The sequence below is a fragment of the Cucurbita pepo genome, chromosome LG07, assembly GCF_002806865.2.
Source record: "Cucurbita pepo subsp. pepo cultivar mu-cu-16 chromosome LG07, ASM280686v2, whole genome shotgun sequence".
Taxonomy (NCBI): domain Eukaryota; kingdom Viridiplantae; phylum Streptophyta; class Magnoliopsida; order Cucurbitales; family Cucurbitaceae; genus Cucurbita; species Cucurbita pepo.
In genome coordinates, this window is record NC_036644.1 from 4,565,606 (window position 1) to 4,583,960 (window position 18,355).

An 18,355-nucleotide genomic window follows, 5' to 3' on the forward strand; every position below is an offset into this window, starting at 1 on the left:
ATAAATTGTGGCTTATTATCCGTAGTTATAGTTGTGGAGACCTAACGGTTTGGTGTATATTTTATGATTATGCCAATATACCTATTCGGAAAATTTTTGGCCTCCACGCTCACTAAAACTTAATAATGGGATCATTTTCTATTATTTTAGACACTCTAGTCAACATTTATTCATAATCTATTAAAGTAGCACCAACGACAAAGATATTTTCTTTTTGGCATTGGAAATGAAGTAAAGGACGTAACATACCCAGAAGTGACTGACGTTATTTTAAAATAAAAAACAAAAACAAAAATATGAACGTCCCACACTTACATTTTAAGAAAACAACCAAGTTTTATATGGATAACTCTTAAGATCAAGTTAGAAATCAATGCCCTAAGCTTCACTTATGATTCAGTATATCCAAACCAACACACTTTAGTCCTACTAGTTTAATTTAATGATCAAGGAAGAGTTTTTTTTTTTTTTTTTTTCCCTTCTTTTTCTTTTCATTCTTAATCATAAAACATCTTCCAAAAATTGAATACATTTGTAAGAAGAAATTAAAGAAACATTTGAAGGATGAATTATCCAAAAATAATTTCTAAGTAGTTAATAAAAAAAATCCTCCAAATATGCAATAGAAAATTATTATTATCAGAATCATTTGTAAAATAGTGCAACTAAACAAAAATTCTTCAAGATATAACTTAAAATCAATCAGAAAACTCGACACGAGGTTGATAGACGAAATCGAAGGCCAAAATGTTCTGCTCACCTCCTGCCCACAAGCAATATTAGTACAATTACAATAACCACTAGTCTAGTATATGAATACATCAAGTGTTCTTCATTTCTACCAAACAAACACAAGAATCTATATGGCTCATTCCTTGAAAATCCTTCCCATCAAACAAATGGCACCCCTACTTAGAATTCCTCTGTATATAGATCAACAAGTTGTGCATTTTGCCAAACACTAGCTATTCCCAAAAATGAATATTCTCTGTGATTTTTCAACAGTTCACAATTCATTGACCACATGTGCCACATTACTTATTCACAGAAGGAATTATAGCAAAACAGTAATGAATTTCTCCACAATTCACTACTTTNTTTTTTTTTTTTTTTTTTTTTTTTTTTTTTTTTTTTTTTTTTTTTTTGTCTGAAGCTTGCTTTCTTGGAGTTACTATACTTTTGTGCTTCTGGGCAACATTTTTCCTCAGGCTCTCTTTTGTAATGTAATAATGTAAGAAAAGCAGAATATGAAAAGAATAATTAGTACAATGAACAAACCTTTAACTTAACTAATTCCACAGCGAAACTTCGATCTGCTGCTCTTTGTCGAATTAGAGATGCACAGGAGTTGAATCTTTAACAATCTCGTACAATGAGATAATGTTTTCAATGGTCAAAAGGCCAATGATGCACCATTCCAAGAGATCTGACTTTCTATTCTGGAGGACTTCTTGAAGAAAATGAATGTTATGCTGCAAGGAACATGCAAATCGATTAAAAAACAAAATAAACATTGTTCTATCTCTTCAATATATATATATATGGGATACCTCAACAAATATCCTCTCCAGAAAACAAAAACACGCTTATTCAAGTGAACACTAAAAAATTGAAAGAATCCAGGTGAAAGATTTAAGCAAGGAAATGACAATGAGGAGGTTGATTATATTTTTCTAAGCTCTGCTTTTGGACAAGGAACTTGCCACCTTCTGCTTCATTCGAGTTATTTCGGGTTCACCCGGACAAACTTCAGATGGAAAAACAATCAACACTCGGACAAAATTTAGGAGAGCCAATTTCTTAAGGAAATATTCTAAACTGATTTGTTAACTACAACCATTGAAAGCTCTCACCAGGGCATTAAACTTCATTCCTCTGAAAACTATGAATTGATTCTCCAACTGAGTAGCTTGCCCTCTCAAATTGGGAAGACTTGCATGTCTAAGGTGCGTTAACACTACTTGAGCTCACTAACAATAAAGAACAGATTCGACTGCTAGCATGGCATTATGTCATATCATGAACACTTTTACGCTCTAATTAGAGCAAAAATGTGAAGAATTTTAACTGCACCTCTTTTCATTCTAGTTAGTATGTAGGAATTATTTGTGCAATTTTTCTTCCCTCTTTTCATTCTAGTTAGTATGTAGGAATTAATTGTGCAATTTTTCTTCCATATGCATGTCACCTCCTATATTTATAATTCTGTTAAATCAATGGATCATGCCCACTATAAAAGAGTAGTAAATAAATAAAATAGAAAAGTCGTCATGGGGTAAAACTTATACGACTTCGCAACACATTTGCCTTCACATATGACCAAGAAAGAAATTATTTGTTTCATCTTGGCTATTACCCTGGCTTTCGTGAAGAATGATCAAGAGACCCAACCATAAAGAAAAGAACGCTATGAAGGATTGTGAATGAAATAAAACCAATATTACCTCCACAAACTTCAATTTGAAATCTAGATTTCCAAAGCGCTGGGTGACCTCGTACTCTTCTCGAAGGTACTCATATATTTGAGCATATTTTGCATCCCTCCATGCAATTTCTGATCTGAGTGGCAAAAGAAAAGGATAATAAAAGAGAAAGAAAGATGGTCAATTTTCTGAACAGTTAGTTGTGACAAAAGACCCCACCAAAAGTATATTTTTTTCAACCACTACAGAAATACTATGATTGAATTTTTCAACATTATATTAATTAGAAACATGACTTGATACAGTAATAAAGAGAGGAAGAAGNTTTTTTTTTTTTTTTTTTTTTTTTTTTGTTTACTTATATCAAGCTTGAAATGTGAAATTTCTATGCCATGATCTTGCATCTGTTATGCTGTCAAATACATTTATGAACAATATTTCCTAGTGCCAAGTACATAGAACCCACGTGGTGCCATAAGTTAAAACAGAATCGTTAAAGAGGCTTCAGGTAAACAAAGGTAAAGACTATTTGTACTACATTTGAACTTGCAGTAAAGATATCTTTCACTCATATTCCACAAAAAAAATGACGAATCTAACTTCAATGTTTCGTCCCATGCCATACTGAGTTGGGTGCAACTTTTTTCCATTTTTCTTTCAAAGTACACATAACCGGTTGTTGTGGTTTTTGGCACAAACCGACATTGAAAGAAACAATTGTTCAATTTTGGTTGGTTGGATATCAGTAATTTTTTAAGACTTGTATAAACTGACCATTCACCAATTCAATTGATCAATTTTGGTCAAAACTGATGCTGAGAGTGACGGAGGTCGAGAGGGAAACTAAGGGTGACAGAGTAAGAGAGATGAGAAGAAGAATGGAGAGGGTTACAAAGCCAAAAAACGAAGAGAGATGCAAAAGGAGGAGCTTGAGGGGAGAGTCAAAAATGAAAGAGGAGAAAATAAGAGGAAGGATTAGAGAGAAATGAGATTCAAAGATGAGAAAGGGAGAGGTGTAGCTATAGCTTATTAGGCCAAAAAAACACAAACGCTTTGAGTAACATGTTCATGACCAACATGAGTCAGATACTCCACCACTTGTTATCACAATGAACATGTGTTGGACACTAGATATGTACAAGTTTTATGAGTCCAAACCTTGTTAGGGAAGTATTAAATACTTATCAAGCATATTAAATATTTAAAATTGTGGCAATGTGAACAAAAATAGAAGACCGAGAGGGAAGATTTATGCCACATGGGGTCTGAGACAAGGAGATCCACTATCCCCTTTTCTTTTCATCATGTACTACTGACAAAAGCAGAATACGAATGATAAATAAAAAGTTTTCAGAAGTTTTCAGATTGGTAGTGAAGGCTTAAGCATAACCCACATCCAGTTTGGGGACGACACAATCCCTTTTTCTGATTTGGCAGATGCCTCTTCCATAAAAAAACATGATCGAGACGGTTAAAACCTTTGAAAGATTCTCTTGACAAAATATCAATATCCAAAAAACAGGGGTGGCATCAATATTAGAACAGAGATGAGTGAAGAATTTGCTAGCATATAGGGGTGTAAAAAGGGAGAATGACCAAATATGTACCTAGTACTACCTCTAAAAGGAAACCACAAATCTTTTTCCTTCTAAAAGATTATTATTGAAAAAATAGAAAGATTGTCAACCTGGTCATCATGTTATACTTCAAAAGGTGAAAGACTCGCCCTAATACAATCCACATTATCCAACCTCTCCACTTACTACATGTCTATTTGAAATGCCACAAAAAGTGGTAGCGGATATAGAAAGATAATTTAGAAACTACTTGTGGAAAGATTACTCCCACCTTGTCCGATGGAATATTATAAACCTCCCAACATAAAAGAGAGGCCTCAATCTTCTCTCGATAAAGAAGAACAAAGCTCTCCTTGCCAAATGGATATAAGGGTATCATCACAAAGAAAACACCTTGTGAAGAAATCTTATAAAGACCAAATATACTCCTACATCAAACAAAAATCAACCCCCTCCATCTTCTACAAAAGGCCTTGGAAGTACATAATGAAACATCAAAAACCTCATCACCAACCGAACTAGCCTTGAGGTATCAACTTTTGTACAAGCTATTTCATAGCAAAAAAGTCACGATCAAAGAAACGTGGAATGTTGGTACATCACTTTTTCTCCAAATTAGTGTTCATTATACAAGAAAGAAAACGAATCACAAAGACACTTATTCATGCAATGCACATATGCTCAGAATTTCTGGACAACAATTCTCAATATATTCGGATGGCATCTCACATTTCCTAGGGAGGTAAAGGATCTATTGGATATGACCTTAACGTACCACCCTTTCAAGAATGCAAAAGTCCTACTATGGAAAACTTCATCATGGCTTTCTTTTGGAATATGTGGAAAGAAAGAAATCAGAGAATATTTGCAAAAAAGACACAGACTTGTACAAAAACTTTTCGACAATGTTGTTTACCAAGTTATATCTTGGTGTAAACCGTCTAATATTTTTACTTCCTATAGTTATACCTTCCTCGTTGCAAATTGGGAAGGTCTTTTGTAAACACCATGGATATTAATCTCTTTTGTAAATTTCGATCATCAATGAAATTGTCTCTTATAAAAAAAAATTAAAAAAAAAATTAAAAATAATAGTTTGAAAGCACATATAATTGATACATGTGTCCTTGTCTGGTCCTATGTCCTAGATTTTTGTTTTTATTGTATTAAATGTCATATGTTTTTGTCTCATCTTTTTATCCATGCTTCTAGTGTGTANAAAAAAAAAAAAAAAAAAAAAAAAAAAGTTAATAAATAAATTATTGTAGTAGAGTGCAGCTTCCAAAAGAGCCAGCCATTGATTTGAAAACTCACCTGGTTAAAACTCAAAAGACACCATTGCACAACCTACAGAAGAGATCTTAGTTCAAGAAAGGTCATTTATTTGACAAGTAGCCTATTTTCTCCGTGAATACTCGTTGTCCATAGCAGATCTTGACATTCTTGAAGGGGTGATACATTAATACCATTTCCAATCACTTCTATACCTCTTTAGGGAAAGTGAGGCATCATCCAAAGGTATTGAGGATCTTTGTCTATGAACTATTAGCATATGTACACGACCTAAATAGGTAGTTTTGTGATTCATGGTCTTTCTTGCTTTAAGAGACCCAATTTGAAAATAGAGTCATGTCAGGCATTCTTTACAGTAGGTTTTCACTTGTGCTAATGGCTTTATGCACCATTTCCAACAAGAAAAACTTCACCTTTTTAAGGTGATTTTCTTTCCATATGGTCTTTGCTTGGCTGGTGTGGAAAATGTCCCGTCAACACTAGGAAGTCATTTTAATAAGTACTTCTTGAGATCAGGGCAAGGTTAAGGCTTAATTCGGCCCATTCCATAGCTTCGTTATCCTTTAGGTTCCTACTGAGCTGCAGGTCCCAAAATTTGTCCATGCTTCTTTAATTTTAGTCGTCTTGCAATGGGAGCGTCTATACAAAAGAGGGTACCGCAAAGCTAGCGCGGTGTTGTCAATCCAATGGTCAGTCCAGAAATATGTGTTTCCTCCATCACCCACCCTATGGAGACTGCAATTGGTGATAAGGTTTTGATGCTTTTTTTACATACTTCCATGGCCCTTTTGTAAAAGGTCGAAGACTGATTTGTACATGATGTAGGAGCATTTTTAACCTTTAAAAGATTCCACCACAAGGCAGTACTTTCATAATAATATCTCCATATTCATTTTTCGAGGAGGGCTCTGGTCTTCTCTTTCATTGAATATAGGCCAATACCTCCCTTGTCTAACAGGAGGTTTATGCTATTCCATCAAACAAGATGTGGGTCATCTTTCCATAGATAGTTTCTGAATAATCTTTCTATTTCCATAGCCACTTTGTGTGGCATTTTGAATAGAGTCATGTCATAAATAGGTAGGTCGGACAATGTGGCTTGTATTAGGATGATCCTTCCACCTTTGGAAGTGGAGCATGATGACCATGTTGATTATCTTCTTTCTATTTTTTCATTAGTGGTCTTCTAGAAGGAGAAGGATTTGGGGTTCCCATTTAGGGGCAGCCCCATGCAGATATTCGGTCATTCACCCTTATTACAACTATATATGTTAGCGAAGTCGTCGATATCCTCTATGTTAACATTGATGCCTATGATCTCTATTTTTTTAGAGGTTGATGTTTTTCTTTAGAATCTTCTAAAGGTTGCATCGTAAAAAAACATGTTTTTTTTTGTGGATGAGACATCCAACCATTTGAAGAAGAGAATTATGTCATCCGCTACAAATGGTTGATGCTTAAGTCTTTGTTACCGATATGGAGGTTCTTTATCTCCCCTTCGTAATCTACCTTGTATCAAATGAAAGGAAATTGTTGTTTAAGGTTCAATTGTTCTTTTCCAACCATAAGCCTCAATAAAAGCTCTAGTCAAGAGAATCCATGGATCTTTCTCTTTCTTGAAAGGACGGCCCACCATGATGCATGAAGGAGAAAGCCAACATTTGTATCTAACAAGGTTGGATGGAAGCAAGCATCATGTATTAAAACCTGCTAGCATACTCACATACACACATCTAACGAACAAGCACATGATGTAGCAACGGGGAAACTTAAGGAGACTGATTTGAAAGATTTTAAGAGTGATCATTAGCGTTGGACGCAATACATCAAGCAACTCAACTGTCACACCACAACTTGGTCCAATTGTGATGCTTAAACCAAGCTCAATCAACAATTGATATCCACAAATTCAATGTTCTGAGCATAAGACCACATTCTTCAGTCAAGTAGCCAATCCATCAAAGTTGAACTTGATTGCAAACATCCATTTACACCCAATCCCTTCTTTCCTCCAAAAGAAAATACTAAATTTTAAATTAGTACTATCATCTAAACCAATCATCTATCTACATCATATGAGCAAAGATGAGATACAACTTTATGAGCAGACTTAGGAATTGAAATAGAACTAAGGAATAAAAGAGGAAAATAGGAAAGGTACATATGTTTACCTTTACAAAGAGTAATAGGACGCACATCATTTGGCTTCAGATCTAAGGTTGAGGAATCTTCTAGTAGATAATGTGTCTAAGAGTTTTGTTGTTGCCTTGATGTGGAAATATCATGATTAAGGTTTAATCCTATAATTTTGGTTTTGAGTTCGTTCTTAGTTGGTAATTGGACTTGGTAGTTGAGCTGTTAGTATATTCGTTGGTTGGTTATTTTGTCATTAATTGGTTTACTTTCAGATCCACCTTAAGTAAGGGACTACCAATTAGTCTTTTTGCGCCACAGCCTGCCTTAACACAAGGAAGTATCATCCTGCAGCAACTCTCTACAAGATTACATGGAAAGAATAAGCCCAAGAAAGATCAAATATCTTCATTGGGAGCTCAGTCACTCTTTCCTTCCAACTATCAAGTGCAAAGAAGATGCCCATGGATCGACCTATCCCCCAATTGGTGCTCCCTTTGTAAAGCAGATAATGAGCCACCTACGCATTTATCTGTGCATAGGTACTTTCACCTAAAAAATATGGATGAATTTTTGGAAGCAATGGTTGACCCTTCGCCATCCCCTACAGTATGACTGATTGGCTGAATTCAGGCAAGCTAAGAGAGTCATATGGCTGCGTATCAACTGAGCATTTATGGTGCTTTGACATGAGCAGAATTCAAAAATATTTCAGAACAATCTTATAAAAAAAAAAATATGTATTTCAGAACAAGGAAAGAAGCCCAGAAGCATTGATGAATATCTCTCTCTTCATTCTTTATAATGGTGTAAAAATGTTCCACCCTTGTGCAATTTTTTCTTTTTTTTTTCTTTTTTATGTATCTACAGGTGTCCAATCCGGCTAATAGGAATGCTATTAAGGGTATATCAGTAAAGAGTATGAAGTTAGGGTATTTGGTTATAAATAGTGGGAGTGGAAAAGAAAGAAGTTAGGCAATTTTTTAGTAGGTTGAGGGCTTGAGAATTCCCAATTTTTTAGTAGGGAGGGTCCTAGTACCTCAAATTACTTGATTATCTAATAGTTCTCTTATCTTTTATCTTGCAATACATTGTGGTTCTATTTTGGTTCATATCAATTGGTGTCAGAGCAGTTTGGCTCAAAATTAAGTGAAGCAACATCGAAGGTTTTATACAAAGGAACGGACCAATTGAAGAATCAATTCGATGAGAAAATGCACTCGAGGCTTCATTCTATACTAACTATGGCACTGGGTTTCAATGAAATTAGAAAGGAGACTACAAAAATCAAAAGAGAGAATAGATGGGCCAAGACAGAGGCAGAAAATCATAGCAGAATCAGGCATCTCACATATATGGTAAGAAATCAAGGATACGAAGAAGGTTACTATCAACCGAATGCGACGGTCAAAAAGAACAAAAAATCATCAAAATCCTTAAAGGAGGAATGAAGACAAAGAGGAAAGATCGGTGAAGGAAAAAAAAGTAAGAAAATGATCAAGAATTGATTCAAGAAGCAAAGGAGATAAGAAATAGGACAAACCAGAAAACACGGTTGCTGGAAAACGCCAACAAAGGATTGGGGAGGCTGATCGATAATGCATCAGTATTTGAAAACCTCACACAAAGGGACTCAAAAGCAGTCCAAGATGAAGGAGGTGGTACGTCAAAGGGAGACTCGCCGACAAGGAGAAATTGTAGGAAAAGCATGTTCAACAAACGATCGTCATCGACAGCTCCTATGGATAGAGTTAAAAATGTGAAGGAGACTGTAACGGCCCATATCCACCACTAGCAAATATCGTCCTCTTTGGGCTTTCCCTTTCGGGCTTCCCCTTAAGGCTTTAAAACGCATCTGCTAGAGGAAGGTTTTCATACCCTTATAAAGGGTGTTTTGTTCTCCTCCCCAGCCAATGTGGGACATCACAATCCACCCCCCTTCGGGGCCCACGTCCTCGCTGGCACTCTTTCTTTTCTCCAATTGATGTGGGACCCCCGCCAAATCCATCCCCCTTTGCGGCCCAGCGTCCTTACTGGCACACCGTCTCGTGTCTATCCACTTTGGGGAACAGCCTCCTCGCTGGCACATAATCCGGTGTCGGGCTCTGATACCATTTGTAACGGCCCAGATCCACCGCTAGCAGATATTGTCCTCTTTGGGCTTTCCCTTTCGGGCTTCCACTCTAGGCTTTAAAACGCGTCTGCTAGGGGAAGGTTTTCATACCCTTATAAAGGGTGTTTTGTTCTCCTCCCCAACCAATGTGGGACATCACAGAGACGCCGGTGCAAGAATCAAGTAGAGGCAGCGAATGATAGAGGGTGCCAGTCAGATGACAATGGGCAGAATGGGTGTGAAAATGAAACCAATCAAACCACGTGGGCCCATCATCTTTAAATGGTGTAAATGAAGTTGTTGAGGCCCATTTGCTTTCAAAGGAAAAAACAGTGAATAAACTTGCACATGCCTTTTTGCTAACAAAGACAGTTATACCATACGGATTTTGGGTTGTGTTTTTCTATATTTCAAACCTAAAACACAACCTGGCTAGGCATGATTCTACCCACATAGCAACCCTAGATGCCACAAGCAACTCCTATATGTTTCTCACCTACATCACCAATACTCTCATCCAGCACTGAGAGACGCCTACAGCCGAGGATCGTCACCCACTGTCCATCATCGAACATCACAGTTGTCCTTGTCCACCACTGTTTGTCGTGTCCTCCTCCCCGCAGCATTTTTTCCTTGGTGCCACACAATTCTTGTAATTTCTACAGATCCTACTACCTCTGTTATCACCGCCATTCGCCAATCATCATTGATGACATTACCTAGCACACTCATCATGCGTCATTCTAGCTTGGCTCTATACTTTTTGCAAGGCCACACTTCAAACGTTTGGTGGGTCTTAGACTAGAGTTGGGCAATTTTTTAGTTGGTTTAGAACTTGAGTGAACTCAAGATAGGGAGGGTCCAAATGCCTCCAATTACTTTTGTTATCCTGTAGTTCTCTTATTTTTTACATTGCAGTACATTGTGGTTTAGTTTTGGTTCATATCACCAGCTTGCATGCACCTCAATTATTCTCATGGTATGACCATTTAATCCAACAACATTTGGTTGCTACGGTAACTTATAGAATATTAAATCCTAGGTAGGTAGCCACAATGGTTTAAACTCATTTCCACCCTTTTGCAATTATATTTTAAATTGTATCCTATCAAACCAGAGAAATGTTTTGTAACTTCATTGGATGGGTTTTCTACTTTTTGTAACATTTTATATCATCAAAAAATTATTTCATATCCAAAAAAAAATTATTATTTATTACATATCACGAAAAAGAAAAACTGGGAGCATATATTCTTTTGTTTTTTTTTTTTTTAATTAGGAAACATAAAAATTGGGAGCGTGTCACAGGTAAGGAATCTATGTAAAGAAACATTCTATTGTTGTCATTCCGTAATCCAACAACTACCATTGCACAAATAAAGCACTACTATCAACTGAAATATAAAAATTAGTAAATGCAGGAAATACGTATAGGCAAATATTTAAACAAATGTACAACAAATTGACCCAAAACTAATATCAACTATAATGGCGTTACCTTTCAAAAAGACCAACTTTGAGAATTACATCTGCTAGATTTGAATTAGCCTTTCCAACAAGTTGAAGGAGCTTTTTCTTATCCATAGTGAATGTTCCTGTTTTCTCCATTTTACGATTTATATCTGCAAACTCTTCAACCAAACTATCAACCTGAAAAAGGAAAGGGATAATGTTACATGTACGACTGTCCAAAAGCCCATGTTTTGAGAACACATATACAAGCACTAAAAATTGGTGCTTAAGATTAAAAGGCCAAACTCAGAGATTTAGAGATTTGGAAATTGTATGAACAAGACTAAACCATCCTGTAGCTTCTTGGCCTAGAGGGTGGGCTGAAATTCAGTCAAACACTTTGGGGTTTGAGGGCTAATAGGTGAAGATGAGAAAAGAAAAAATTTCACACGACTCATAACCTCCATCCTTCCGAATTAGCTACAAAGAATGTCAATTATGACAGGAAAAGGTTGCAGGAAATAGTGATAAGTTACCAATCATGTTCTCAGAAGAACACCAGAAATAATATACATGGGTCTACTGGGTTGGACAGGAGTGAACTAGAACAATGTGATATATTGGTAATGATTGAATCACAAATGAAAGCTGAAGTAGCCATGGGAGGACAGGAGAGTAAAAAATGTCAAAGTTAGAAGTAAGGACGTGCAAAGTACGGAAGAGCAGTTAGCTCTTGAGAGAGATCAAGCTGTGTCAATTCCTACATTTTCTTCTACTGGCTCTAGATTTGTGATAATGAGAACCTCTTCTCCCTGAAACTTCCCCAGGAAGTTCCATGTTGGTGTGTATGCATTGAATATGTATGATGCAAAATTACCTGTGATACAAAGTAGTCCAAAGCAATGCTTTGACCAAGCACACTTCCAATAATGCGAACACCATCAGTGTCTAAACTCTTAAGAACAATGTAATCAGGACCTCCTTGCATATCCTCAACTAGATATGGCTTCTCTTTCACAGCATAATCTATCACAAAGTCGGTAAAAAGAAATTAGATTAACTCAAAAATATATCTGTCAAAAGAACGTGATAAAAAAAATATCCAAGCACATGAACAAGGTTTTAGACATCACTCTCTGAAGCACATAAATGTAGTAAAAGATGAAGCATGTATCATAAAGCTAAAAACTAGAAATTCGAATTAACTAACAGCGATCTTAATCATATAGAGTTTGTGGACAATGTGCATCCAAGTAACTAATGAATTTGTATTTCAAATAAACATGTTTATAAGTACTATGCAAGGTTAAATAAATAATTATCAAAGCAGGATGATGCAAAACCCTGAAGAGAAATAAGCAATAATTCTGCACCGACACACACAGCCATGTTTACCTATGATCTACCTCTATCCCATTCATGACATGGGAAAAAAATGAGTAGGCACGGAGAAAGATGGTCCTTAGCAATTGTGCATAGGAACATCATTTGCAAGGTCACAGAGAAAAAGAACAAAAATAATTTGGATATTCAGAAAAAATTACCATCTTTCTTCATATCTGGAAGCAAGCCAGAAGCATGTCTTCTGACCAAATCTAGATAACCTTCAACTTCATGATCTTCGATGTTAAACAGAACAGCAGAGCCATACTGGAATACAACCATGTATCTGCAGCAACTTGAGTTCCCTTTAACTCGATCATCCTGAAACATCAGTTTCAGATTACAAAAAACTGAAGTATTATACAATATACAATGGCTTCCACTATTCCTGGCTACTTACCAAAATCTAACAGTTTTATTATTGTACAAAATTATATTAGTGCAAGTGATGGCACACATATCAATGAATTCCTAATAGGAAAAAGAACTAGTTTTATGTGGCATAAAGCATTGTGAGACGTAATGTGATGTATGCATGACTTTTGTATGCGATTTCTTTATTTATGTTAGCTGGGAAGGGTCTGGGATGATTCCAGATATTTTTATGCTATGACCAGAGTAAACATAAGCTTCTCTTTGCTATTAACAAATACATACTAAGTAACACAATCAATTTTGTAATAAACAAGAAAGGTTCCACACACGCAATCAAACAAAAAAAAATCTTGTACGGGAATACGATATGGTTGACTTCGGCTATCCTTGGACGTTGAGATTTTTACCATCATTTCACAGAGGAAGACACCATTAACAAGATTTTGGGTTTTTTTGGCTTGTGTTTTTAGTTTAGCTGGGTGTTTGTTCTTTTCACTCCGTATGGGAGTTTGTACGAATCAGTGATTCTTTTTTTTTTTTTGGTAAAAATTTAAACTATATATATGAAGAGAAAAAAAAAAGATCATTAACCATAGGCATTCCTCCAGCATAATGAATGTACAAAGAACATATACATATGTTTCAACTGCTTACGGAAGTTTCTGGAGGGAAATCAATGTATCTGAGAGCGATATAATTTGACGAGCGGGAGGTAGGAGGGATAATGTTGCTTAAATTCTCAGACTGCATGTTCTTCAAATTTACACTGCCAAAAACAAGAATCTGAGAAAGACAAACCAGGAACAAAAATTGGAGGTAGGAGGAACAACGTTGCTTAAACTCTGAGACTGCATGCTCATCAAATTTATACTGACAAAAGCAAGAATCTAAGAAAGACAAATCACGGATGACCAGAAGAATAAAATAACAGAAAAGAAATAGACATGCAGCAGGAAGTCGGCAACCGATGAAATGAGAGTTACTAAGGACAGCTTAAAAAAGCCCTTTACAAAGATTTGTCAGCTTCAAATCTCTCCAACATCAAATTTCCGATAAATTAAGACATGGAGAAAAAAACAGACACAAGAAGTAAATTCACCAAGACAATCAACGAGTGCTAGATTAATCCATAGCACATTGGATGACAAACCTGGTGCAAAGAAAGTAAGCTTTGATGGGAATTTTCCCAATTTCATCACCCTCTTCCACCTCGAAATCATAGGATTGTTCAAACTCGGATTCAAACTGACTGCCAGTGATCGAAAACGGAGATGCAACAGCAGAAAATAGCCTGGAGCATTGAAAACCAAACACCTGATTTGAAGAATGCAAAAAATGGGGAGTTGTCGAAGAAGTAGACGGGATTTTGATGGGAGGTTTAGAAGCTATAGATACGCAGCTCAGGAAAACTGAAGCAGCTCTCCTCCAGCCCATTCACTGGAATATGGTTGGGCGATTAACTGCGTCTATGATTGTTCATGGAAGAACTGGATTCAAGGCCACTATGTTGATATGGAAGCATTTCAGTATGGAACTGAGACGCCCTCTTCTCCACTTCTCAACCGATCACTGCCTTCGAGCATGAACAGTTTCCTGGAAATTGGATCCCAAATTGCCGCCATCCATTTAGGGCTTTTTTTTCGTTTTTTTCCCTAATATTTTAATGGGTTTTTTTTATATATTATAATATTTTAATGGGTTTTTTTTATATATTATAATATTTTAATCCAATTTAGAATTTAAAAATGATTTAAATTAGATAAATATATATGAAAATATTTTAATTTGGGTTCGGATTAGAGATCAAATTTCAAAATTGGGTAGAAGTAAAGATGGTTACCCTCTTCATATGATCCCCTACCCAAGGTTATATACTGTGAGCCGTTGTTGTTACTCTTTTGCTTGCTTATATAACGTCTCTTTCAAACATCTTTTTCTGCCCTCGTTTTCTAAAACCTTCTCTTACTAAGGCTAGAGGCTCGAGCATACACCGCTTGGCCGTAGGTGACGCAAGAACGAATTGGTTTAGCTCACTTGTCGTTGGAAAGTGAGTGCCGCACAATTGTAAGTCCGCTGCCATCAAGAGTGCGATTGTGACAAGTGGTATCAGACCCATGATTCTACCAAATTTTCGTGTTTTTCATTAGGGATGATGCTTCATAATCTCCTCTCGAGTTACAAATGTAGTGTTCGTCTTCCTCGTGAAAATGATCCCAAAATGAAGCATACCTAAACAAACTCGATAGAGGAAAAATTGTGATTCGTTTTCTGGATCCGGGTAGAGGATGAGATTTTTTTTTTTTTTTTTATTTACGACCTTATTTACTATTATGTTTTTCATCACTTTGCTTTTGGAATTACCGAGTTGAAGGTTTCTTCTCAATTTTATGATCTTCACCTTCTCGGCTAGATTCCCGATTTCGGGTTCAAGGTTTTCGGAAATTCCACTTTAATGACCTATTTCAAAAATATTTTCCATCTATGGCGTTCTCGTATAATCCTCCATAACATCCACAACTTTTACTTTTCTTTCTACTAGATAGACACCTTAATTAGATTAAGATTTACCGTACTTGCAACGACCCTAAGAAATTAAAATCAAATGGTAAAAATGTAATTTTTACCATTTTCAATAAAATTATTGTATTTTTTTAATTAATTATTTGAAAGGATAAAATAAGAAGGAAAATTTTATATATGGCAAAAAAAATGTCTTTGGAAGTAGGAATTTGGACAAAGAGCCCTAAAGATGGATTGGAAAAATAGTCTTGAAGTCAAAACTGCAGAAATATCCCTAAAAATCAAAATATTGGAAAAGTAGCCCCGAAAACCTTTGATTTCATGGAGATTTGCCTCTTAAATTTTTCTTCCCAAAAATTTTGGAGATCCAATGACCCATGTCGTCCCAAATTGTACCTTGTCCTATATGAGATTGTCACACTCTCATCCAATGACTAAGATTGATTGGAGTGACCTAAGTTGGTGTGTCTGGAGTTGGGAAAGATCGTGTTTCTGACCTCGAGTTTGAGATGAAGATTCTAGGACCTATTGGATAAGTCTAAGGTGGTGGAGCTCGAGCTTTTAAAGAGAGAGTCAAAGGCTTCAATCCCATGTGCTTAATTGGAGTAAAGAACCATTGAATCTCTAGAATGAGGCAGAGGAAGTTTCTGGCTTTTTAACTCATTATTTTTAGGCAAATTTCGGAGCTACACTCGACCAATTTTCCTAAAACTTATTCCTACATGTTCAAAATAACATTACCCACAAGGTTGTAGAAGGAGTCGAGGGCTGTGAAACGCTTGGAATAGAAGGAGTCGTCCTACACCTTTATGGATGGTGAGGCTTGAAGTTTGGACCATGCATGTCTTTAAACTGACCGTGCACATCTTTGAACTGAGATAAGGACCATGCACGTCTTTGAACTGACCCCAACTTATTTTTCTGGCTCACTCTTAGTTTTAAGCCAAATACTCCCCTTATTGACTAATTCTTATAGAAATTCTAACCTTTCTAGAAAGCTAACTCAATAAAGGACCTACCAAACACGACCAAGCAAGTAAGCATCACTTGGAAAATGCCTTAAAAAGAAGTTAACCCACTAAATGATATTCGTTGTGCAAGAAATTTTAAATTGTGACTTAATAATATGAATTAATGATGCATGCTGAGCTCGAAGGTCATAGGAACATGATTAGGACATAAACTAACAATAAGGGTACGAATGATAAAAATGTCCCTGCTACGCCCGTTATGATGTTTTGTAGCTTTAATGAACTCTGATTGGCTTGATTTAATATATGACATCTAATTATGATGTTATAAATGAAATACGCATGATGTTGTTTACTTAGGTTATAACCTAGCTTTTTTATTACATACTCTTGGAGTCATAACTATAAACCCAAATACTCTGCACTCTAAGACTGTAATCAAGCCAAGTAGGTTGGATCTTAGAAACTGCACAATCACGACCGTAAGCCTAATACGACTTCCAGTTGACTAGGTACCGCTCTACCTAAACTTGCGTTTTGCCCTAAGTCATCTTAGAGTTACCATTTACGTGATACATCATAATCTCATGTTTTTCTCACTTGGGTGGGATATACTGTTCAAATTTCGTAGGGACGGAGGAGAATGTCAGAGCCACTATGGGTCGAATCCGAATTTAGAATCCTAGTTTGAATTTTAGGCATAGGTTTAGAATCAAGACTCGTTTTATTGTTTGTGGAAAAGGAAGTAGACAACCCATTGGGATCCACTCTCTTTAAACCCGTACTAGGCATGGGACCATACGAGTGCATAAACCAAGGCTAGGCAAAAGATTTATCATGTTCTTAGAACTCAGAATCGAGAACTTAGAATGTCAAGACCTAGGTCCTCAGAATAGAACCCTATGTTTTATGTCTTACGGTTAGGTATAGAGTGTGGTAACTTAGCATCGTCCATATACATAATCAAGAGCTTACAAGTAGGCTTCTTACTAGCTATTTTATATTCACTCTAGTTTTTATTGTTTTTCAGGTAAATACTAGATGTTGGTCGAGGACAAAAACGATTTGAAGCATGTGACCATAGAGAGACAACCTAGAGAGACAACCTAGGTTCGAGAGTCATCACCGAGTTTGTGTCTTTTGTCTTGACCATAGAGAGACAACCTAGGTTCAAGAGTCATCACCGAGTTTGTGTCTTTTGTCTTGGTCTTATTTTTGTGTAATATTCCCTTGATGTATTAAAGTTAAAATGTATTTTGTATATTGTGAATATATATGTGTATGTATGGTTTTCAGTTTTAAAATCTCGAGTCGAGTTTTTATTCCTGTCGAGTCAACCTATGTCACAATTCATGCTTTGAGTAGCTCGAAATTTAGGTCGTGCTCTTCCATACTTCATACCAGATGTCACAATTGTACTCCTTTGAAACTCACGATGTAATTGTACAACATTCACTCTCGCTCTTGAGTAAGTCAACCAACTAAAATTTGGGTCATTGTTGGCACAAACGTCCTATACAAAAGCATCTGGGCCCGCTCTTAAAAAAATAGTTTTAAAAAATGGGTCGGAGAAGGTTTTGGAAAACGTCAATGTTATAAGCTAACAAGTAATTAGGAACAACAACGATATTAATAACATATAATCCGGGTATGAATAATTGATAACTAGTTGCATCTCCTAATCAAGCTTTTCGACTTTACGTTGCAGTATTTTCTAACAATGGCTGGATCTCTATTGTTATTAGTTCACTCATGTTTTCATCTTCAATTACGAAAAGAGAGATGAAAGTGAGTTCGCCCGGGGCGAGACCCCATTTCAATTGAATTGCTGACATCATCTTCATCCCTTTTGCCCGTTGGGTATTAGTCTGAATAATGGTGGAGTTGAATCTCGTACCTACTAAGTCTTTTGTTAGGGGTATGTGAATGACTTTGTTTTCGAAATAGAAATCCGTCCCTAACACAATGTCGAACTCATCTATCTCGACGATCATGATATTGGTATATCCACCCCAAGTTTCCAGCTTAGTCGAAGTTTTCTTTGCAATTTTTCACATAGGTAGGACGGTTGAACTGACGACTTTCATTTTCTTTGTATCTCAATTCCCGAGTATG

The 18,355-nt window shown here is 36.2% G+C and overlaps 1 protein-coding gene across 2 annotated transcripts; it reads right to left on the reverse strand.

The window, feature by feature from the left end:
- Positions 1–599: 599 nt before the first annotated feature.
- LOC111799212 lies at positions 600–14,387 on the reverse strand. Of its 2 annotated transcripts, XR_002815790.1 has the most exons (8): positions 13,900–14,387; positions 13,404–13,515; positions 12,536–12,695; positions 11,869–12,017; positions 11,038–11,189; positions 2,445–2,559; positions 1,279–1,472; positions 600–763 (listed from the first exon to the last, which is right to left on the reverse strand). XR_002815790.1 is itself a non-coding variant. In XM_023682662.1 (7 exons), the coding sequence occupies exons 1-7, from the start codon at positions 14,181–14,183 to the stop codon at positions 1,332–1,334; spliced, it is 1,113 nt and encodes a 370-aa protein (XP_023538430.1). In that variant the 5' UTR covers positions 14,184–14,387; the 3' UTR covers positions 617–1,331. The 2 variants fall into 2 exon arrangements, 1 of the variants encoding a protein (XP_023538430.1); XM_023682662.1 differs by having other exon boundaries at positions 617–1,472.
- Between the last annotated feature and the right edge of the window lie 3,968 nt (positions 14,388–18,355).

Coding starts and splice junctions, on each gene's coding strand:
- LOC111799212 (XM_023682662.1), bottom strand. CDS start 14,183: ATGGGCTGGAGGAGAGCTGCTTCAGTTTTCCTGAGCTGCGTATCTATA. Junction 13,516..13,899: donor GCTTACTTTCTTTGCACCAG/GTTTGTCATCCA, acceptor TGTTTTTGGCAG/TGTAAATTTGAAGAACATGC. Junction 12,018..12,535: donor TCCAGATATGAAGAAAGATG/GTAATTTTTTCT, acceptor ACTTTGTGATAG/ATTATGCTGTGAAAGAGAAG.